Below are 24,468 nucleotides of genomic sequence, written 5' to 3'. Positions count from 1 at the left end.
AGGTTTTCCACACCTTGAGTCATGACCATAGCTGGTTTATTTTTATTTTGATTCAGCTGCGGACACCAGAAAACTGATACAGAGGCATCCAGGACTGGCCTGTGTATCACAAGGAAAGGATAAACTGGTATGTCCTGGCTCACCAAGCAAAGACCTGATTAGCTCTTTCCCTCCAGGGAAATGCATTTCAAAGGTGTTTTCAGGACCAGAGATTTCCCCGTTAGCACCTCCTGTCCCATAGCTGTGGACCACACTTTCTGCTCCCAGACAGACCATGGCGATACTCAGACCCCCTGATGCACCAAACTGTCTCAGGTGTAACCAGCTCATCCTCTCCAGCCTTTATTACTCTCCCAACACTGTATTTGCTGCAGATGGGGATCTCATTAGCAATGCTGCCCAAAAAGTGGTGATAAACCACTGGGCATATGTTCCTATGAATCGCAAATTTTAAGCCCCTTCAGGACATGCCTGTAAATCCATTTCTTGCTGGAGCACCATGGGAACCCTCCCAACACTGCTGAATTGCACATAAATGGCTTGAAACCCCTACTTACCTCTGCAACAACTCTTAGGGTGACTCATCCATCCCCCAGTTTGAAAGCATCAGGTGCTGCCCACATGTTTTTCTCATGCTAAAGCACTGTGTAGCACTCATCTCCATGAACTCCCCATCTTTACGACCAGCCTAAGCAAGAAGGTATGTCCTCAGCTTTGTGTCCCATGATCATGCAAAGCAAGTCCTGCTGCTGCCCTGTTCCCCCAAACCCCACATCTCCACCCCACATCTCCACTGGCAGAGAAGAGAACAGACAACCCCGCTTGAAGACCATTGCTGTGAGCTTGGTTTTTTCCTTGGTACACATCCTCCACGAGGCTTCATAGCTGGCTGTTTCATCTTACAAGAGCCGTCCCAGCTGCCCACGAGACTCATGGGGACCACGCACGCCAGCTGCAGGACACAGCCCTCCCCAGCATCCTGACCACCTGCCAGCGGACGAGCCTCCGCCTCGTTCCCGGAGGCTTTTATTAGAAACACGCAGTCACGAAACGTTGCAAGTGGAATCCATTACACAGCGTTTAGTACGTATCATTTGTATTTCACAGCCGGCAATCTTTCTGATTTCACAGAGAAATGGCTGTTAAAAACCCTGCTGGGGCCGATGGGAAGGAACCAGTGTGCCAGGTGGGAGCGGAGATGGAAGGAGCATTTCCAGGTCCAGGGTGGGCCTGCTCCCATGTCTGGACATCTTTCACAGCCACGGCCTCTCCAGCCGCATCCTCCACTCTTGAGATGCTGTTGACATGCAGGAGAAGGCAGCTCTGCTGTCCGCAACTAATTCACCCCCATCTGACTCAGGTGCTTTCTGCAGCTGGGATATGATTGAAAATTGTTACTCCAAGGAAAGAGAAACTGAAACACTCCAGTGTTTAGTTTAGCATCACTCCTGTGAGGTATTCTGGATGTCTGCAGACATTTCTAGTTCATGCACAGCAGGAGTGCTGTGAACCATGCCCTAGAGATAAATCAACTCATGCATTAGCTACTCTCCCACCTCCTAGGTGCTTCATTCCCCAGACCTCCAGGACAGGATCTCTGGGGCAGTGGGGATCCATGGCCAAATGGGATTGTCACCATCAGGGCAATGCTATTCATGTACCACCAACATTTGAGTAAAGAACAAAAAACAAAGACATGGTTTAAGCCCTGAACCTGGCCATTCCCATAAAGATGCAATTTTCTAAAGAAAAGGCTGAAAGGAATGAAGGGAAAACAGCTTTCACCCATGCCCAGCTAAGCACAAAGCATCTCATCCTACAAAACAAGAACAGCAAGTAACTCCAGGAAGGGCATCTTGACCCAAGACAGACCTTTTCAAAATATAAATTATGACATGTGAGGTTCAAGTTGGATATTAAAAGATTGTTTAGGACATTGTTTGATCGGGAGGGCCATACAGCCCTGAGGCAGACCACCAGAGAGGTGGGGGATCTCCAGCACTGGGGGCTTCCAGGACTTGGCTGGGCAAATCCACAGCCACACTGATCACTGCTACAGCTGGGGCAGGGGGACCTTAAGAGACAGGGACACCAGAGCTGGACATCTACTCTGATCAGATGAAGACTGATTTACTAACGGAGTTGAAAAATCTTGCTCTTCTGGAAGGCATAGCAGGACCCCAAATCACTTCCCCAATACAACATCTCCTGTGTAATGATGCAAGCCACTATCTCATCCAGACCACTACTTGCTACCCCAACGGTCCCTTTTTCTGGGAAGTGAAGCTACAACATGCAGATCTGAATTTTGCCCACAAGAAGGTTGGCTGGAAACACAGGTGGGGAAACACTTCTTATACATCACCTAGACCTGTCTCCAAGACCCCATCTCACTGACAACACAACCCCTTCTGCCTACTCCAAGATGCCCATTTGTTTAGTATTATAACTTATTTGTGTTTAGTATTATAACTTATTTGGTAGGGGAAAAAATATCATTATCATGTTTGGGAGCAAAAATTGTGCAGATGCACAAAGACAGCAAGACATGAGTAAGGCAGGGCCTCCCCTGGTCTAACACCAGGCTCATCGATATGAGTGAGTCTCTGCACCTTCGCATCCATCCTGCACGTTCTGAGGCTCACCCACCCTTCAGTGGATACCAAAAGGACTCTTCTTCCTTAACCAGCAGCAATGAATCAAGTCAGTTGAACTTGCACAGTCCAAAACCAACAGAGATACCAGCAGATGTCTAGCAGGAGCCAACTTCTCAGGTGAAAGCTGTTTTTGGCAGGGCAGCAGGTCCTTCTCCATCAGCAAAGCAGGGCACGTCACCTGCTAACATAGGCTACTGCCATTGCACGTCCTCTCAAATCCAGCCATCAGTGGTCTTTCTTCAGTCCTACAGGACCCCATTCAACTCACCTGACACCGTGCCTAACCCAATGCTGAGGCAGTCTTGGACTCCCCTCTCAGTTTCTGCAAGAAATCTGGCCAGGGCTCCTGAGGAGGAGGATGGTGAGAGCCAGGGAGAGGTGAGTACAAGGTGACCAGCATGCCCAAACTGAACTGCCACAGCAGACTCTGCTGTCACCTCCCCAAACCATGTCTCCTCCAGCTTCTGGCTTGTCTACAAAGGAGGGGGTCCAATCATGCCATCATTGGCATGTGACTCCATCAGAGCTGGCACTATGACTAGCCTACATCCAAAGAGGATGCTGGAGAAGACACCTCAGTTCACACCAGTTCAGCTGAGCAATGATTGGACCAATACAAATCATGAACGTGCTTGGTATATGAAACGGTACAACACCACATGTGACGGAAAACCAACACGTGATGGACACAGAACCAACGACCCAGCTCTCATCACCAGATTTCTGCTTCTCGCACTGCCTGTAAACATTGGTGCCTTGTACCTGTCAATATCTGTCGTCATTACACTATATCATACCCTGAGATCGGTGAGGACAGGCTCATTACATAATTTTAATGCACAAAGTGCATTAAAGACCCTGAGGTCTACAATTTCGGACCTCATAATGACACAGAAAGACGGCTGAATCACTGGACTGGAAGCTGTAATTGCCCCAGAACCAGAGACCACAGCCTGTGTTGACCAAAGGGAGGACAGGCCAAACCTGAAATGGCTTTGCCCATTGCTCCATATGGATTAATCTCCCAAATCTCAGAAAATTCACAAGCAGGGTCAACCAGGAAACCGGAGTGAAGAGTACAAATGAAAATCAGAGGGGTTTAGATGATCTTCAGAGGTCCCTTCCAACCCAAACCATTCTATGATTCTATGACTAAAAGAAAAGTTTAAATTACTTTTTTTTTAAAGGCTACAATTTGACAATCTAGGAAGACAACAACTTCAAATGAAACCAACCTCAGAGTAACAAAGTGCTGGTGACCACCACACATACAAAGGCGATGCATGAGAAATGGAAGGAGAATAAGCAGGCAACCCATATTTTATTGTGACTGGCATGAAGTGAAGCAAGTTAATAATGGAAACCTATGGAAAAGCCATGTCTGGCATGGCTGAAGACAAGAAAAGGTTATGGTGGTGGTGTTCATTTAAGCACATAGACAAAATGTTAAGTAAAAATGTTAAAATTCTCAGAAACATAGAAAAAAACATTAACAATGCCCAGGAATGGAGATCTGGAGATCATGTCACTTTTCTGGGCTCGCTTCACTGCTGCACCATTTTGAGGGAATTTTTTTTTTCTTTTTAAATTTTTTTGCCCTTGTACCGGGTCTGGCTGAGCCAGAATTGGTTTTCCCCTGTAGCAGCCCTCATGGTGCTGTGTTTTATGTTGGGAGCTGGCAGGGTGTTGATAGCACACTGGTGGTGTGGCTACTGCTGAGTGGTGCTCACACAGCACCAAGGGTCTTTCCAACATTTCCCCCCCCCCAGTGGGACGGGGTGGGCAAGATCTTGGGAGGGGACACAACCAGGACAGCTGACCTGAACTGACCAAAGGGATATTCCAGACCATATGACGTCTGCTCAGTATAAAGCTGGGAGAAAGGAGGAAGGGGGTGGGGTCACCCTTGGTCTTCTGAGGCAACCGCTACACGTATGGGAGCCCTGCTTCCTCAGAAGGCCCGACATCGCCTGTTCATGGGAAGTAGAGAATAAATCTGTTTTCTTTTTGCTTCCACGCGTGGACTTTGCTTTGCTTTGTTTACATTAAAACGGCTTTTGTTTTACCCACAAGGGTTGTTTTTTTCCTATCTTATTTTCTTTCCCCTTTTTTGTCCTGTTGAGGAAAAAAAAAAAGGGGGGGGGGGGGAAGTGATAGAGTGACTTGGTGGGTACCTGGCATTTAGCCAAGGTCAAACCACCACAGCCCTACATGCAAATCAGGGCTTCCCTTGCTGGAGTTCTTTGCAACAGTTTGGGAAGGATGGCAATGGTCAGCCTGTCTGTGTCTGTATTAGGAACGTAGGATGTTATTTCCATAGCCCTCAGGAGGACACGGCTGCTTCCTCCCGTTAGCAACGCAGAACTCCTTAGCTCATACTTAACTAATGACCCAGGGACCATCTGGCTGTAATTCTCTTAAAAATCACACACGCCATTTGCAAGCATCTAGCAAATAACAAATGCTTTGGTCACAGCTGGAATGGATGCATCAAGACCACACGATGACCAAACAACTCGGCTTTTCTACACAGACAACCGCCTCATGGAGGTGGAAGAAGCCACAGCCACCATTTATCTTCATTTCTGAGCTTTTCAGTTATGACACTTTCATAAACAAGCTCAAGGAACCATGCCCACATGAACCTCCTGTACGACACCTCCACAATAGGTTGAAAAATCAAATTCTGGTACTAGTCATTAACACCAAATAGGAAGAAAACCACAAGAAAGCTCCACAGACTGGTTCCAGTACCAGTCAATGTTTGCATGAATAGCAAACCTAGGCAGCTCTTTCCAGCACCATGTTTCCAGAGAGTATCTCATCTCCTTTGCCAAGGAGGGGAGACATGAGGCCAGAAGTGCTTTGGAAGGCAGGAGGTGACTTCAAAAAGATCTTTATTACTTGCAACAGCAGCCTGAGGATCCATGAGCCCCACCAGCCAGGGGAGAGCATGAGGCAGGGGACAACTTCTGACTGAGAAGTATCAGAGCTCATAAGGCTCCAGAGTCTAGGATGGGGAAAGGGAGAACTGAGATAATCAAACACATTTCACAGTGACAGACTCAACAGACTTCAAGAATTAGCAAGGAAGAGTCCATGCGAAGAAAGCTGGTAAGTCCTTGAGGCCAGTAATGTATCTCAGTGAAGAAGAATCACGTTTAGAAGATGCACTGCGATTATAACGCGATGAAATGGTAGGCTTCAAGGTCTCTCTCAGCCAGAAATCACTTCTGGGAAAATAATGAAAATGCTGATGTAATTCAAATCATAAAGAATTAAAGAACAGGAGTATAATTACCACGAGTCAACATACTTCTACAGGAAACAGGTCTTGTCAAACAAATCTGATTTCATTCTTCACTGAGATTACAAGTTAGATTGGTGAGAGTAGCCATGTACAAGGCAGGAGGCTTTCTGACTACCAAAACCAGGAGGCGTGACAGCAGCATGGGGGAGCAGAGCCAGCCATCCCAGCAGCAGTCTAGCCGTTGCCTGGGCGTACAGCTCCGTATCGCCAAAAACATGCTAAAGGGATTAAAAGCTGATTAGCTGGCAGGTTCCAAGCAATAGTTCCCAGCGTTGCACCTCAGTGGACTCTGCAGAAACCAGCCCCAGGTTCATTTTTGTCTTGCAGTCAGCATGATGGAGACGGATGGAGGAAACCGATGCAGAAGTATCTAATGCTCTTCCAGGCTCGCAGAGCATCCTCAGGTAAAGCATATGGGAATCACCTCCCTTGCTGTTTGCCATATGAAGAAATAATGCTTCCACTTCCATGCAGATGTTAATTTTCTACAGATAGTAACGACAGAGAGAAAAGGGCCTCCAAGGACAAGCCAGATGATCTAAAACAGCTATCCCAGGCAGGTGGACTGAATTGCCCTCTGAAGGATACTAAGGGAGGGGGTCTTGCTAACAGCTTACATGAGAAACCTCACTTTTGTGCTGGTGATTAAATTGACCAAATCATCTTCAAAGGAAAGTTGGGGGGGGAAACCACAGTCCTTAAAAATAAAGTCTGTTGGGAAAAGCACCGTAAAGTCTGGCCTCCTCCAGCAAACACCCCTTGAGCTGGTGTGGCTCAGCAGATGTAAGCACCATCCAGGAAGAACTCCAGATGGTCCCAGTGACACAGCGGCACTGATCAGGGACAGCCCCCTGTGCCTGGCTCTGGCACCGCAGCACGAATGTTGTTCCCACCCAACAGACATTCACTGTGTGTAAAACAACGGGACAGCTTCAGTCCTCTTCCAAGCAGGCAGGTATCGTCAACAGGACTGCCATCCCAGCCAGGACTTCCTTGGGAGCCAGGCAGATTAGGGCTAGGTCTGGGTGCGCAAACAAACACCGCCTTTGTTCTTCCTTTCCAGGACGAGGAACATCCTCAGCACCACCCACATCCATCCATTCCCTGCCCTGTGGCTCCCCAAAGGGTAAATGACAAAACTCAAAGCACCCCAAGAAAGTCCCACAGGTGGTATTGAACCAGGAGCTCTTCCACAGCAGGCTTCACAGGTGAAGGTGAAGGTGGAGGTAAAGGTGGAGGTGAAGGTGGAGGTGAAGGTGGAGGTGAAGGTGGAGGTGAAGGTGAAGGTGGAGGTGAAGGTGGAGGTGAAGGTGGAGGTGGAGGTGAAGGTGGAGGTGAAGGTGGAGGTAGAGGTGAAGCTGGGAGCGCACTCATGGCTAGAAAGGGACCACTTGGTGCCCAGCCCAAGCTTTAGGATTTTCAACAGCTTTTGGGAACCTGCTCAAGCTGCAGCAGAGACAAGACAGGTCTGTGGTGTGCTGGGAGATGGGAGAGGAAGACTCCCAGGTCCTTGCCTGCCCCAAGATTAGGGAAAACTCTCCAGCACCCCAGTAAAAGGCAAATCCATATGGAAACAGCCCTCAGCAATGGGGAGGGAGCAGCTGCTGTTGTCAGTGCCTTCTGGGCTTGTCACGACCGCCTCTTACCCCCTGCCTCCCCAGCCAGATCCTCTGACATCCAACACCGCCTCTGCCAAGCCAGCCCAGTTGGGTTCCCCCACTAATGCAAGCAGAAAAGCCATCCTTTGGGGGCTCCTTTCAAGCAGTGCCTCCCCCCTGCAACAAAGACTTAGTCAAAGCAAATGCCAGACCCATTAAGAGAAAGGACCTCACAGCCAACAGAGGAATGCTTGGGCTTGATGGACTGTTTATAGAGTCTTTTATAGGAAGGATGGGTAACCTAATCCCAACTACAACATTTTTTACGCTACTCTATGAGGGTTCAGCTGTGATTAAACTGTTGGCACAGTCCCATGGCACATAAAACCATGGAGACCAGCAAGTCTCATCCCTGCCGGAGCTCTGCAAATGCAAGCGGCAAAACTATTCCAAGCATTAAAGTCCGGCGAGCCCCGCCACAGGCCATCCCTGCTCACACCTCCAACGGGCCTCACTATCTTCAGAGACCAAAATAAAAGCGACTCAGCACTTGCTGTGCTGATCTCTAGTGAATATTTACTCCTGCTGCAGTGCAGAGCAGGACAAAGGACAACCACCCCTCCAGGACTTGTTTTGGGTCCCAGAAGCTGGGTGCAGGAGATACAACTGCTCTTGCAAAACTGTGCTCTCGGCAGTGGCCTTCAATGTCCTTCTCTCCTAGAAGCAGTCCCAGGACCAGCATGGGGTCCTCCACCACCCTCCTAAGACATTGGATAAATCCCATAGCAACATTTTCTGAGCGGTTAAAACACTTGATTTTGAGGCAACCTCACTAAACTGAAATGATCCCAGCTGTGCGTCCCCGCTGTCTCTACCAAGCTGCCACTCCATGGCTGGAGCAGAGACCGTGGTCCCCAGCATGGGCAAAGTCCTCACAGGAGCCAGCTTCCAGGGAGACGACACCCAAACATCTCCACTTGGCTCAAGCAGGTGTTGACCCAGGAAACCATCCCCACCTGGGACAAACCACCTCCAGGGTGCTCTCATTTGACTGAGAAGGAAATAAAGATTTGGAGGGGAAGAGGTTGGAAGAGTGGGTACCTCCAAGCCCAGGCTTGGCACAGGGTCACACCAAACCCACGCTGGAGGACAGGCTTGTGCAGCAAAGAAAAGTCCCCCCCTCCAGACCCTCAGCTTAGCTGGAAATGGGAAAAGAATTGGGGGGCTGGGGCAGGAACCCCCTCTGCCACGACACATCAGTGGGGACTGTACATGGGACTGTGCATCCTCGGAGCAGGACTGCTCGACGTCAGACTGGCAGGGTCTCCCTCGGCGCCGCTGGTGGGTGGGATTTCTTCAGGCAATTTGAACATGATGTTTGTTTCATTTTATTGTTATAGAATTGGAATAGAACCAAGGCTTTTTTTTTTTTTTTTTTTGGCTTTGTTGACTCATCCATCAGTTTGACTGGTTGTCCTCATGATACTCCCTAGCATGGTGCATTGTGTCCTTCAGGGCCACCACACACCTATTCCAGGTGGGCTCCCAGTGCTCATGTTAGCCCACGGCCACGCAAGGTGGCCTCTCAGAGTGAAAGCTTTGGAGCATATCGAGCACAAGAGCCTACCATCGATTTCAAACCCTTCCTCTGCAGCAAATAAAGACACCACCACCTGACAAACCCTGCCTTGAGCATCCCCAGCCACAGCAGCCAGCAGAGGGACATGTCCCTCTGTAGACAGCTGGGCTCTTTATGTGGGATGGGACTTTGACAGTGGTTTTATTTTAGCCCTGCGCAAGGATCCAGCCCATTCCTACCACCAATGGGAAGGAGACCCTGCAGCGCTTTTGGAGGCTATCACCTGAGCCCATGCACCCACGGGGTTTCTCCTTCCAGCACATGTAGCACAGACCCCAATGCACCACGGGCAGGGCAACGGGCACCTCGATGGAAGCACACTGGGGTGGGCACGCTGCCATGGCTCAGTGAGCTGCCGGCGCCCCTGGGAGACCCACAGCAGGGGCCAAGCCCTTCTCCACCCCTCTGGCCACCGAGCGATTCAAGGCTGGTGGATGACACACCCAGGGCTGACCTCACAAATCCCTTTTTTTTTTTCCCTTTTCCCTCTCTAGCCCACACACTGAGGACCTCCCAAACACACAGTAAAATGCCAGGTCAGCTTTCCAAGGGCTCAGCACCCACAAGTGAGAGCTCAGGTCATATTTAGGCTACCCAAATTACAGGGCGAGACTCCTCCTCGAGGGTGACCTGCTTTCCTTCCCCTGGCACACGGGCAGCCCCTGCCACCCCATCCAGCATGCCATGGGGACATGTGGGCTCCACCAGTCCCTTCTGTTGGTCCCTAAACGTGCCACTCCCAAACCTACCGCAGCCCCTGGCAGTGTCCCTTACATCCCTTATTTTCCAGCCCAAAATTCAAGCCCCCACCTGCAGCCCCACCTTTTCTTACACAAAGACATATGGAAACTGGGAACAGCAAAGCAGCACTGTGGGACCCAGCCCAGAGACATTGTACTTCACTTCAGCCCCACAGATAAGTAAGGATGGGCTTCTCCAATGTCGAGGGATGAAAGTAAATGCCGGGGATGAGCTGGCTTGCTCAGCTTTTGCCACATGCCCATCTGCCCCCCACATCCAACACCCATGAGCTGTGTACCACCAGGATGGGGACAGTCGCTTGCTCAGCCCAGAGGGACCAGCCTGGATGCACTCCCTGGCAAAGCCTTACTTGCACATGTCTACACCTCCTGCCTGCCCTGTGGCTCACCATGAACCAGTGGAGCCCAGGAGACCTCCCCAGCCACTGCTCAACCCAAGGAGGAGCATCAGCAACCTCCCAGAGCAGTGCAAAGTTTAGCCAAACCCAGGAACAGAGACCAGACGACAAACGGGAGCAGCTGCCAGTAAATTCAGCATTTCCAGAGGATCTGTTTATCAAAAGCTGTCGCTCTCCAGTCAGAACAGGTGTCAGTCACAGCAAAATCTAGTGGCAGCTATTCAATAGGAAGGCACAAGAGTTTGACATCAGACCAAAAAAAAAAAATAAGCATTGTTACCAACTTCTGTGCTCTCCATCTCGCCTACAGCCTTGGAAAATGAAAGGTGAAGAGCCACAAGGAGGAGAAAACCAGGTGTATCAAGGACTGGCTCTGTGCAGCAGCAGCGCAGCCACCCAAAGGCAGCATCTCCCCACCACGAGGTGATGCTCGGAGCAGATCTGGCCCCCCTGCGACAGAGTCACATCACCAACCATCGCCCAGCTGCCACGGGTGGACTCAAAGCAGCGCTCACCTATCCCAGGACAGTTTTCAGCACACACCTGAGCTGGCCTCATCCCAGCCGCAGACTCTCTAGCTGCCCACTGCCTGGAGATTTACACCGAGCGCAACACAGAGCAGACCCTGCGCTGCCTGTTCAACACTTCCCACTAGCCAGACACCAACCCCTACTAATGCTGCCAACATCCTAATTAGCACCTTTCCTGTGCCTGCCCTGCTCCTGACTGCTCTGCATCTGTCCAAGGACTCTCTCTGAGGTTCCCCGAAGGTTGAGCAGACGACTGGGGACAAGTCCCGTGGATGCTCGGCACACCTTCCCCTCCAGAGCAGCTGGCACTGCCTCCTCCTCCAGCCCACGCCAGCGCCCCGCTGCTCTGCTATGTGTCTGCTGTCAAGGGATTTCCACACGGCATCATGCACACTTCTGTGTTTATCTTTCCTGAGCCTCCAGAGCGGTGCTAACACGCACTGGGGACGGGAGAAGCCCAGGAGGGTCCCTGTTACATGGGGACTAGCTCTCCCTCTGTAAGGCAGTTAAAGGAGTGAGCTTTGTCCCAGTTTCAGCCTGGACAGGGCAGCTCCAGGCTCTGCCCTGGGAATGCATTTGCCCAACCTGGCTGCAAACTGTCCCTGGTGGAGCTGCTCTGCTCTGCCTGCCTCAATCCCCCTCCCCGCTGCCACAGCTTCACGCCCCATGCCAAGCTCGGAGGGGCAGACATCTCATCCCACCATCCGACACACTCCAGCACCGGGCAGTTAATACCCTGCCACCAGCCATTCCCCACATCCAGGCACCAGCCACTCCCTGCTCGCCAGGGAAAAATAAAAAAAACCCCACATCACTAGTTTGCTTTGCCCCCTGGAGCTGTACCCGTTTCTACACCAGAGCAGTGAGGAAGCCACGTGTCTGCTCGCATTTAACACGCAGGTGCTCTCTCAGCGTGCAGCTTGCGTGCCAGGGCGTGCGTACAAAGGCTGGGGACGGACGAGCACGCGAAACCAGTGCTCAGCCACCTGCAAGGGCACTCGGCAAGCAAGCAACCTTGGAGGTGGCGGGGATCCTGCAGGAGAGATCAGCAGGAAATGCTTTCCTCAAAGCTGGCATGCGACAATTAACTCTCTGCAGCCTGGCCAGCCCCGCTCCCTGCAGGCAACGCGCTCCAGCCAGCTTGTACACCTTGTTTTATCTCATCCACGCTGCTCCCAGTTCACGCATTTCTCACAGAATCACAGAATCATCTCGGTTGGAAAGGACCTTGAAGATCATCTAGTCCAACCGTTAACCTCACACTGACTGTTCCCAACTACACCAGATCCCTCAGTGCTATGTCAACCTGCCTCTTGAACACCTCCAGGGATGGGGACTCCACCACCTCCCTGGACAGCCCATTCCAACGCCCAACAACCCGTTCTGTAAAGAAATACTTCCTAATATCTAGTCTAATATCTAGCCTAATATCTAGTCTTCTCCTGCTTGTTTTGTCCCCTGAAACCAGACAGACTTAAAACAAGGCAAAGATTTATTAAGTGAGGAACCACCGTAAAGGTTTTCTAGTTGCAGTTGTGGAGCCTGGAAACAGGATTACAAGCAAAGCAAATCATGAAACGTGACCATCATCTCTGCACGGCAAGACGTGACCCCTCACGTGATCCGGCCCATCTCACACCCAGGCATGTGACGTGCGCTGGCTGGGGCAGCCATGTGCTGTGTCGTGTGTGCTTTGCGTGGCAAGGTTTTGGTAGCAGGGGGGCTACAGGGGTGGCTTCTATGAGAAGATGCTGGAAGCTTCCCCCATGTCCGACAGAGCCAAGGCCAAGGCCAGCGGCTCCAAGAGGGACCCGCCACTGGCCAAGGCTGAGCCCTTCAGCGATGGTGGTAGCGCCTCTGGGAGAACGTGCTGAAGAAGGGGAAAAAGACCTGTGCAACTGCAGCCGGAGAGAGGAGTGAAAATGTGAGAGAAACAACTCTGCAGGCACCAAGGTCAGTGAAGAAGGAAGGGGAGAAGGTGCTCCAGGTGCTGGAGAAGAGATTCCTCTGCAGCCTGCGGTACAGCCCACAGTGAGGCGGGCTGTCCCCCTCAGCCCATGGAGGTCCACGGTGGAGCAGATCTCTACCTGCAGTCCGTGGGGACCCCATGCTGGAGCAGGGGGATGCCCAAAGGAGGCTGTGACCCTGTGGGAAGCCCATGCTGGAGCAGGCTCCTGGCAGGAGCTGTGGCCCTGTGGAGAGGGGAGCCCACGCTGGAGCAGGTTTGCTGGCAGGACTGGTGACCCCGTGGGAGACCCACGCTGGAGCGGTTTGGGAAGTGCTGCACCCCGTGGGAAGGACTCACATGGGAGAAGTTCATGGAGGACTGTCTCCCATGGGAGGGACCCGACGCTGGAGCAGGGGAAGAGCACGAGGAGTCCTCTCCCTGAGGAGGAAGGAGTGGCAGAAACAAGGTGTGATGAACTGACCACAACCCCTGTTCCCTGTCCCCCTGTGCCGCTGATGGAGAGGAGGTAGAGAAAATCAGGAGTAAAGTTAAGCCCGGGAAGAAGGGAGGGGTGGGGGGGAAGGTGTTTTTAAGATTTGGTTTTATTTCTCATTACCCTACTCTGATTTGATTGGTAATAAATTAAACTAATTTCCCCAAGTCAACTCTGTGTTGCCTGTGACGGTAATTGGTGAATGATCTCCCATGAGATCATGGTATTTTCTCTTTCCTGTCCAGCTGAGGAGGGAGAGTGATAGAGTGACTTTGGTGGGTACATGGCATCCAGCCAGGGTCAACCCACCCCACCCGGCTCACTTGCAGCCACCCACCACCACATGAACCTCTCCATGATGTCCCGGGGCTTCTTCAACCTCCCCTCTGCTGCACTCAACTCGTTTAGCTGGCCCAAACCTGATCTTCAGCAGACTTTCTACCACACCTTGCCTCAGACCAGCTACACATGTATTTGTCAGTCCGAAGCGCCCCTAGCTCTTATTCAAGACCACAAACAGCTTCTTCGCACACATCCTCAGAATAGGTGGTAGATACAGGATAAACGCATTGTCAGCAGGCACGTTCTAGGACCAAGCCCTCCCCCTGGGTCAGGCTGCCGAGTCCCATCACTCCCACCCAACAGCTCAAACACTGGCCGTGCAAAAAGCTGAGCTTGCAAGAACAAGATGCATCTCATGAGAGAAAGGCTTGGAGCCAGACTCGCAGGGGCTGCACCTTGTCCATACCCAGGGAGAAAGAGCTGCAGGCTCACGGGAGCCAGCGGCAGGGAAGGATGCTGCCAGCTCCCTCCAGGAGTACCAGCCATGATGCCTGGAGGGAGATATGGGTCCTGGCAGGACACGTACTCTTCAGTGAAAGCAGCCACACACCTGCAGGTATCTTCAGGGCATCCAAGGACTCCCTGTCCCCTGCCCAAGACAGAGTGTTCCAATTGGTCCTCCCTTGTCCCAAGAGACTCTGGGATAGGAAGAACCTGCACACCTACACCACAGTGCATGTGAAGCTTCTCATCCACAGCTTCCCACAACCCTTGTGCACCACAGCTGTGGAGGATGGAGATGCCTTCTCTCTCCTGCATCCCTCTGCTGAAGTTGTCCAGGCTCACAGAGGGTCTGGACAGGGGGTGCGGAGGGTCCAGCCCCTGTTCAACCTTCCTCGTGCTCCCTGGCTCTCCTCCTCCTCTGCCTCACAGCACCAGCCCCCGCAAGAAGGGTCCCTGCAAGCCACAGCGAGGACATGCAACCAGAGCTCACCAGGCTCTGGCAGGGCCCCACACACTCTGGGGACATGTTTTGGGAGTTGGGGTGACATTTCCCACAGAGCAGCACTCGTTTCAGCCTGCTGCTGAGCAGACGGACCCCAAATAAGCCTGGCCTAGCTAGGCGCAGGCAGTGAGCTGCTCGGCATGCGATAACCCTCGCCTGGGACACAGCGTGTCCTCCAGTCTGCTGCGGGCTGGGTGTTCCCGTGGCCCCCAAAGCCTGGGTGGGAGCAGAGGAGAACTAAGCCCTTTGCGGCCAGCCCGAGCGCCTCCCCCTCCTCTCCCATGCCGGGGGCTCGACAGCCAGCCGCAGGCTGCCCAGGAGCCCGGCTGCAGAGCCCATTGTTCCCTTTGTCTGGCCTTTTGAGCAGGAGCCCGTGTGGCTCAAGGCGTCCCCTCCAACGCGGGGACGTTCACACGCTCAGCCACCCTCGTCACCCCCCGACCCGCTCAGCCAGCGGGTGAGGGGCCCAGCACCTCCCCTAGACCCAGCCTTCACCCCCCCAGGTGAACCCAGGGCTGAGGGTAGCTCCTCTCCCCCCCCAGCTCCAGCCAGATGCTCCCACCCTCCGAAACGCCAAGGAGGGCAAAGGTGAGTGCCCACAGGGGACCTTACCCCGGCCCAGTCACCCTGCCAAAACCAAGAGCCTGCCTAAGGCGGGAGGGTCCCCCATCATGGCCAAGGCGATGAGCACCCAGAGGGACATGGACCCCTCCAGCGCTTTGCCTCAGAAGCTGGAGATGGTCTTAAAAGCCAAGCAGGGAGCTGGGGCGGGTGGCGGGGTCCCCACTGAGCACGGCCATCCAGCACCAGAGCCTGAAGAAGATGCCTTTCCCTTTGGGACAGACCTCAAACACCACATGTGTCACAGGAGGCTGGGCCAAAGGGATTCCCGATTTCCCTCCCATCTCGCTGCTCAGCGAGGAGGTGCAGAAAGCTCCCTGCATTCCGCAGCCCAGCACCAAGGCCTTCCTGATACCCCTGGGACCCAGGACGGGCAGGGGTGGGCTTCACCCTGCCCAACACTCTCCTGCCTCCGCCCTCCATCACTCCTGGTTTTAAACCTGCTGCAAGAACAAGTGAAAAAACATAAAATAATGAATCGTCCCCCCTTCATCACCCTTTTCTTCACACCTCCCGTGGTCCAACGCACCTCTGTGCCCCCCCCCCTACATTTTTCCTGAAGCCCCCCCACCCCTGTACCTCTCCTGTATAAGCATCCTCACCCTTCTTTCCCAGCCTTTCCCAGTTCTGAGTTGATGCTTTCAAAGAGCCATCCACAATGACTTTAAGATCTCTTTCTTAAAATGCTAATAAGTAATTTAAAGACTGCCACTGTGCATGCATGGGTTTAGGGTAATTTTTTCCATGTGAATCCCTTTTCATTCATCACTGACTACATTTAATCTGCCACTTTATAGCCTGGTTATCCAGTGTCATGAGATCCTTTTACAATATTTTAAAGACAACTGTTGTTTTTATCATCCTGAATAATTTTGTATAATCTGCAAACTTTCTCGCCTTCAAGTTCCCACCCCTTTCTAGCACATTTATAAATACATTGCACAGCGCAAGCCTCACACTGACCCCTGTCCAGTGGGAAAACTGACTCTTTGTTTCCCCCTCTTTAAGATTTTAATCCATAAGAGAGCCCTTCCTCTAAAATTACTGCTCTGGATTCTCCTGGATCACCCAGGGAGCTCTTCTTAAAGGATGCTCATCCCATTTGCTCTGGCCCAAATATTCATTTTACCAATTTATTTTAAAATATAAGCTCCTGGGCCGTGACTTCAGGGCAGTCTCTCAGCCCTGCCCTGGGAAGGAAAACTCCTTGGCAGGAGTCCCCTTGGCTGCGGCCATTTGCGGGGACACTAAAGTCGTTCCCCATCTTCCCAAGCGCTCCATCCTGGTCACGTTTAACCTCCCAATTCTCATTTGCTGAGGAGGAACTTGGAGGGATAATTAATTTCTTCTCACAAGTTATTTTTCAAACTCCTCTCAGCCTGCCATATATGGTTTTACATTCACCATGCCACAGTTTCTGATTTTTTTTCTATTTTTCCCCTTTTAGACACCACTTCCATTTTCTGAAGAACAGCTTTTTACCTCCAGCGACCTCCTTCAACTTGCCATTTAATCAAGATTTAAAAAAAAAATAAATAAATCCTCATAAGTTAAACAGCTACGTGCATTTATACTGAGCTTTAATATCACTTCCTACATCATGTGCAAGTATTTACTACGTTAGTTGCACTTTCGGCGAGCTCCTTCACTTTGCCTTACTTACAAAATGTTACTATGCAGTATTTTTAAGTGCTGACCATTTTATGGATGCAATGGTCTGTCTCTAAGAGAAGTAAGGTGGAAAGAACATAATTTATTAGACTGACTGATAAAGCTTAACCAAATTTTGGAGCTCACCAGCCCCTTCTCGTGTCCGCTGGGAGACTGAACCTGCTCCCACGGAGCCAGCCTCATGCTTTGCACCACATCACACATGATGCTCGGGTCTAAATCAAGAGATCGTCCTCTCACGGGCTTTCTGAAGAGCCGCGATTATTCACAGTCACTAAAACTATAATTTCTGAATAATGCCCCTACATGACATTTACGAAGGCATGGACCATCCACAATTACAGGTGTGTTTTCTGCCCTCATGGCCTGTTTCATCTCCCTTAACGTCTGGGAATCGGTGCTTCAAGTCAGGTCAGAGGCTCAGCAGAGACCTAACGCGGCTCCCTTCATCCCCGAGCACGGGAATTCAGGGAGGGGCGGACAGCACGGCATGATCCTCACTTACTCCTTCGCCTCCGTCCTGCTTTGGATGGAGGGGAGGGGGGGCAGCACACCCCACACAGCCACCCCTGTGCCTGCACCCTGGCACAGACTCCATCTATCCAGCACGTTCCTGAAACACCCGACATTGATATAAATCGGTATCAATATATCCCTGGACATCATCCCCCTGGGGCACCTCTCCTTCCCTGCACCCCCCCAGCAACCGCTTCATGACCCCCAGGGAGTCCCTGCCCACCTCCAGCATCCCCAGCAATACTCCCTCCCCGTGCTCCCTGCATCCCTGGGTACCAGCCAGGGCAGAGCCCCCTCCCAACCCCCTCCCTGTCCCCCCCGCCCACGCCACACGTCAGCACCTTATCGCGGGAGGCCCTGCCGTTACCCCCTTATCTAACAGCTGAACTTTTGCCTCCGAGGATCTCCCCGCTACCCCCATCCTGACGCGATCCAACGGGCAGTCGTGCTTCGCTCTGGCGTCTCTGCAAACTGAAAGCCAGGTTTGGGAGGGATTGCAAACCAGGATGGGAGCCGACGGGGGTCTTTCTTGGTAAGAAAGGACTTTCTGTGGGATGGGAATCCTGCACCCACTCCCAGACAGCCCCACGCACAAGCACCCATCTCAGCAGGGTCGGTCTGTCAGGAGTGGGCGCGTGTTGGGGCAGGAGCGTGGGCTCAGGCTCTCATTTATCACAGCTCCGGCTGCACTCGCACAAAAGCACTCAGGCCTCGGGAGGTATCTCAGCATCCAGTATTTACCCAGCTCCTCAGGCAGGTTCCACAGCCCCACTGGTGCCCACCCCTCTTTACAGCCAGCTCAGGTATGTGTACACAAACGGCTGCTGACTAGTGCAGGCAGATCCTCAGCCTGTCTGCAAAGGGGGCTGCTGCTCCCATCCTCGGGGGACAGCCCCAAAACCCCTTGGCAGCATCCCCAAGGCACACCCACATCCCCTTCGCATCCCCAGATCCCTCTGTAGGGTGTCCCAAGGAGCTGGGAGCCATGAATGGCCACATCAGCCCTGAGACCTCATCCCCTACAGCCCTGTCCCCTTGACATGTCCCTCGAGCATCCATTCCCTCAGCTTTTATCACCCAGAGAAGCTGGAAATACAGCAGGGATCAGGAGTAACTGCTGCTCCCACCTGGGAAAAGCGGAGGAGCAGAGCTGCAACGGCAGCTACACGAATGTTTAAACCCATTTGGTCTCCAAAAGGAGTTTTCTCCCCTGGTTGCTGCCCCAGTAAGGCAAAGGGCAGGCGGATGTAAAGAATGCACCTTGTCAAAAATTAACCCAGGATACAGGGATGGGGAGGGGAGGCAGGGGCAGGGAGACAGGAAGCACAGGGCTGACCCGAAACCATGGTGTCTGCTCTGCACCTCAGTCCCATTTGTGATAAATTCATTTCCAGCCCAGACTCAGGACAGCATTTGCAGATCTGGAATTCAAACACAGACAGATCCCTGGACCTGCTGCTCTGCTGCATCCCTCTGGAGCACGCTGGGCTCGCTGAGATGCTCCCACAGCTCCTATGGTCCTGGCACATCCTGGGCACATGCAACCTCCCTAGAGCACCAAAGTCAAAGCAACAGCCCTAGTGTGACCCGTAACCCCAAAGAGATGGCTAAAGTCTTCCTCCACTGAGACCGTGAAGCCAGACACAATGAGGCACAAACCAAGCCCTGTGTTCGCTGGCATGCCCCCCCCACACCGCCCCTGGCCCTGGAGGAGGCTGCAGAGGCGCTCAGCAGCGGGTCACAACCATGTGTACAAGAGAGGTGACCGTATTTTAACACTAAAATACATTATAGTATACATAAAATACAATATACTATGTGTTATGTACATGTGTGCAATATAATAAATGCATAATATAGATTGTGTACATTATAATATATTATTAACTACACAGAAACACAAAGGTCCTGAATCCAGCTTGCTCAGAAATGGGTGTTTGTGTCCAGCGCTTCAGCCACAGCACGCCCCAGGGATGCCCACCCCAGGAGAGGACGTGGCCCTCCCACCCCAGCATCCCTCTCCAAGCCCAAGGCCGGGCTCAGGTCACAACCACCCGGCACAGAAGGATGCTCGACACCGAGTCCCCTCGCCCATGATGCTGCTTCCCAGCACAAGTCGCATCGGGCAGTTCTCCCTCACCCATCAGAGCCTGCCGCTGCCTCCGTGTGCCAGCTCCTGGGCTGCCTGCACCCTCACAGATATTAGGGCCATCTCGTTTCTTCTTTTGCATTTTTTGGCACATGGCTGGCTTTCCTCCAGCCCTCGGGAAACTTGCCAGTGCCGCAAGGTTTATGAAAAGTTAACTCCAACTGGGTGAAGTGCGCCTTCGGGGTTTTCTTCCCCCCTCGCACATGAGTTAGCTGGGCTGTTGATTTTAAAATATCTAAGCGTCCTTCCTAGCTCTCCCCAAAAATACCTCGGAAGTATCAGTACTCCAGATACACTCGCGGCATATGCCAGCGGGAATACAAAGAGGAGCCGTTAGTGATAGCAGCACTGTTACCAACCGGTGTGGGATCCAGACCCTTCCAGGACTCCTTTGTTCTTGACTTTCTGGTTTTGGTTTTTTTTTTTAAAAAAAAAAAAAAACACACAAAAACTTTCCTTTTATAAGCCTGAACTTTCTCAGCTGCAGATACATTACCTTGCAACTGCCTTAACAACTGTACACAATTCTTAACCTCTGCTTTATGTACATTGTCATCCACCTCCCTGTTTTCCATACTGATTTATGCTTTACGTTCTTTACACATTTCCTTTTAACAGAGCCGGTTTTAACCAAACAGCCTTTCCTCCCGAGCCCGAGACATGCATTCTGCTGGCCAGTGAGTAATCAACTTCCAATTTTCATGCACACTCCTGTTTATATTTCCTTCCCTATCGGCTTTGTTTCTAATTAAGGTTTGTTAAATGCAAGTGAATATATAGCGTACAGAGAAATATAAAGCATGTAGATAAATAAACACCCCACACACAGGCGCACTGGCTAAGGCTGCACTTTCAACCACGGATCCCAAAGCACTTTGTCATGTTCATTAACAAAACCTCACGGCTCCCTTGGGAAAGACGCTTGTATTATTTTACGCCTTGTAATTAGGAAAACTGAGGCACAGAGGAGACAAGTGAAATTACCAGCATTACAGAAAAGCTCTGTAGCAGAGCTGAAAACAGGACTCAAGAGGCAGGATCCCCGGGCAAATAACCAGGATGCGCTTTTCCCCTGAACGAGCCTTTTTTGTCCCCATTTTGGCCCTGGGAATTTGCCGGAGCTGGTGGTGGCCGTGCAGAGAGTGTGGCCACAGAGGTGCCCTGTGGCTGGGGGGATGCGGCGGGGTCCAGCCACTGCCTCCTCAGCCAGCGGCTGCTGTTGAGTCAGTCTGCCCACACCAACAGGGCCCAGAGCATCCAGAGATGCAGATGGATGCTGCATCCAAGCATCCAGGGAGCCCCGGGAAGAGGCAGCTCCCAGAGGGGAGGAAGGAGCAGAGGTGCCTGGGGAGCGGCATCCCACGTGCTTTCACCTGACCAGCTCGCCAGTGGCCTTTGCAAGGATGGAAGGGCTGGGACACGGTAGCTGGTTACCCACACCAGCACCATGAGCCGCCATCGCAAACCTGCGACACACACACACAGCAAGGCAGGAGGCAACAGCAGGGGCGTGGGGGGGACCCCACTGAACCCAAATCAACGTGTTCAGCCCCAGACGGGAACGGTCGCTGGAAGCACGGTGAGGGGCTGCCGTCAGCCATCTCCCTGGGAGCGTCCCCATCCATGGATCATCTTACGGTGATCATCTCGGGCGGGTGAAGCCCCCTGCCAGCTCTGGCCGCCCTCTCATCCCCGGGATGTTTATTCCCCATCCCTTGGGATGAGCCCAGGCACCCATGCACGCAGTCCCCGCTGCTCCCGCCATGACGGTGGGAAGGTCACCCACGTCTTCAAGCAAGAGCTGGTCACCGACCCCCCAGCACCATCTGGCAGGTCCTCTCGGCGTGCAGGAAGGGCAGGGCGGGTGGAGATGTCACCCCATCCCTACACAAGGTGCCCAGCTCCCTCCCACGCCGTAGTCAGCAGCACCAGCTCCGCACGGCCAAGCCCGCTCGGGCCCCACTGGCCAAGCACAAACCCCGTTGTAAGTGTCAACGCCGCCAGCTGATCAGGCCAATGTCCCACGTGGACATGTATGCTCCCACAAACAGGCTCATCGCCCCAACCCTCCCCCCCCCCCTAATTAAAAACATACTGGGATCATTCGAATAGCATAGCTGGCTAGCGCTCTCCGCTGCAACGTAAATAGTCCTATTTATGCCAAGCTCCCATATTGTAAATATCACGATGTATAGCTGGCCAACCCATGAGTCATCTCCCAAAACTCCAACTTAATAAATGGTGCCTCATCCATGTTCCAGACAAACACCGTCCGTGCAGCTCCCACCGCCCGGCGCCTCCACGCCCAAGGCCAACCGTGGCCGCCCAGCCTGCCCGCCAGCCCAGCCAAGCCGGGGGGATGGCAGAGCCACCCCGGCACCTCGCCGCCTTGTCCACGGCCCTCGCACGACGGGCAGATAACCCGTGGACCGCGCTGCTCCGGGATGAGCCGGTTTTTTGGCCTGACACCTTGCCCAGCCCAGTTCTCCGTCGCATCCCGGGGTGCCCGTGCAGCCGGCGGGCTGGAGGCACCAGGCACGGCTGAGGTGGGCTCGGGGAGCGGGAAGACGAGTCGCCCCCTTGCCCAGAGCCCACCAGCGGGCTCCCACCCAGCGCCTTCCCCGCGCACCCAGCCCGCAGGAGCTCCCACCTGCCGCCTGGCTCTGCTTTGTCTGAGCACCGGGAACCCGGCGGGCAGCCCAGCTCCTCCCGGGGCCGCCGGGAAAAGCCACACCGCCAACGGGGAGCCGGCCCTGAGCTCCAGGATGCCGGCAAGGCCTTGCCGAGGTGCGCCCCAAAGCCTCTCCCAGCCGCCAGCAGCGGGCACGGCGTGGCAGAGCCCGGGCATCCCTAGGACGGAGGCTCCGCGGTACCCAACCGGCACCCGGGGACCTGCCGCGGGGGTGCCCAGCCTTGGCGATGGGGATGGCGGAGAGAAGGGCAACGCGGCGAGCGGGAGGGTCTGGGGACGGGGCGTGGGGGGGGGGGGGGGACACGACGACACACGAGGGGCCCTCAGCTCCGCACCGGGCTCCGGCGGCAACACCTCCAGCTGGGGCAGCACTTCCCCAAAACTTCGCCTCCCCTCCAGCGCTGCGGAAGGGGTGCGGCGGGGAGGAGGAGGAGGTGGTGGGGGGGGGTAGCGCGTAAAGTGCCACCCCCCCCCTTCAAAAAAAGGGCGAAAGAAAAAAACCCCGGGGGGGGGGCTCGCCCTGCCCCAGAAGGGCCCCCGCCCCCCGCGGCCCCCCCTTACCTTCCACGGCGGCGAGCAGGGGCAGGAGCGCGAGGGGCAGGCAGCAGAGCCACAGCGGCCCCATGGTGCGCGCCGGGCCGGGCTTCAGAGGCGGCGCGGCCGGCGCTCCATGGGGGCGGCGGGGGAGCGGCGGAGCGGCGGAGCGCAGAGCCGAGCCCCCTCGCTGGGGCCGCCGCCGGCGCGGGCACGGCCGCGGGCACGGAGCGCACCGCCGGCCCCGCCGCCGCGGCCGGGCCGAGCCACCGCCGCCGCCGCGCGGGGGAGCGCCCCGCGCCGCCCCCCCCGCGCCCCGGGCGCCGCGCTGCCGGCGGGGGCGGCGGGCGGCGGGCGGCGGCGGCGGGCGGGCGGCGGCGGGACGGGGGGCGGCGGGGGGCCGGCGGCGCGGCGGGCGGGCGGCGGGCGGGCGGCGGGCGGCGGCTCCCCCCGCCCGCCGATGGTTTCTCCCGGAGCTGTCGATCATCCAGAGAAAGCCGTGATTTCAGCCCAAATCTTCCTCGCCGGGGTTGACTGCGCGCCGCAAAAACCGGGGAGGGGGGAGCGGAGGGGGGAGCGGGGGGGCGGGGAGGTGTTCCCGGAGGGATGCCCCCGCCTCCGCCCTTCCCACCGCCCGCAGCCCCGCTCCGGCCCGGCGGCCCCGGGCTGAGCATCCCTCCTCCATCCGGGGGGGCTCCGCCTGGCCCCCGCCGCTGCCCGCCGGGGCGGGCGTGGGGCGTCCCGGGAGGGGCGACGGCGGCGGAGGGGAGCGGGCAGGCTGCGGGCAGGGCCGGCAGGAGAAAGGGACACGTCCAGCAGGACAAAAAAAAAAAACCACAACAAACCCAACACAAAACCAACAAAAAATCCAAGGAGTTGGCAAAATCCGTGGCTTGTTGCTGGCAGGCTCCGGGCGGCCCTGACTCCCCCAAACCCCCCTGGACTCAAGTCATGTGGGGCGGGAGCTGGAACTCCCTCGTGTCCCGTGAGGGGCAGCTGCGAGTTGGGGACAAGCCCCATTCACACCAGATGGGGTCAGCCAGGACTTCCCCAGAAGGTCCGGCCTGAGACCCAGCCCCACCGCTCCGCCACACCACTGGTGCCGGTAGCCAAGCCTGTCCTTTGGGCACCTCATGAGCCCAACCCTCTTCAGGACATGTGCGACTGCTTGCCCCAGCAGGTCCCCTCTGCCACCACCCAGACATCTCCTCACCCCACCCACCCTGGCAGCACCCACTTCACACCCAGCAGTGCCCCTCTGCTCACCTCCCATAACTGTGCCCCCGTTTGGAGGATCTTGTGTCCCCGTCCTGGAGGATCTTTTCAGGGAAGGTCACACCCTGCGCATGGAGCTCTGCACAAGCTGTGCAAGGTTCATAGGTCAAGAGCTGAAGAGCCACTGGACTGCCAGGAGGATCCCTTCCCCTCAACACACCAAAGTGTCTCGTTGTGCTCTTCCTTGTCACTTTGCTGCACCATCAGCTTGAACATCTTGGCTTCCCTGCCTTGACCCATTGCAAGTGACACATTTCCTGCCAACCACAGGTGTGTTTGAAGGAGGTCAAGGCTCCCTGACAGTGTTGGCCGTATGCATGAGCCAAATGGTCTTTCCCAACTCAGTTGTGGCCAACTGCAGGCTCTGATGGCCTTTCTGATGGCTCCT

General features: G+C 54.4%; 1 protein-coding gene across 3 annotated transcripts in view; it reads right to left on the bottom strand.

Moving 5' to 3' along the window:
• Positions 1-23,011, bottom strand: part of EPHB2 (EPH receptor B2) — a 144,365-nt gene extending 121,354 nt beyond the window's left edge. For all 3 annotated transcript variants that reach the window (XM_074892588.1, XM_074892589.1, XM_074892590.1), the window contains exon 1: positions 22,833-23,011. In XM_074892588.1, the coding sequence (XP_074748689.1) occupies positions 22,833-22,896 (64 nt within the window). In that variant the 5' untranslated portion in view covers positions 22,897-23,011. The remainder of the gene's footprint in view (positions 1-22,832) is intronic.
• Between the last annotated feature and the right edge of the window lie 1,457 nt (positions 23,012-24,468).

Source organism: Strix uralensis, chromosome 23 (genome assembly GCF_047716275.1).
Source record: "Strix uralensis isolate ZFMK-TIS-50842 chromosome 23, bStrUra1, whole genome shotgun sequence".
In the NCBI taxonomy this organism is placed as follows: domain Eukaryota; kingdom Metazoa; phylum Chordata; class Aves; order Strigiformes; family Strigidae; genus Strix; species Strix uralensis.
The sequence above is the reverse complement of the archived record's forward strand: the minus strand, read 5'-3'. Positions and strand labels throughout refer to the sequence as shown.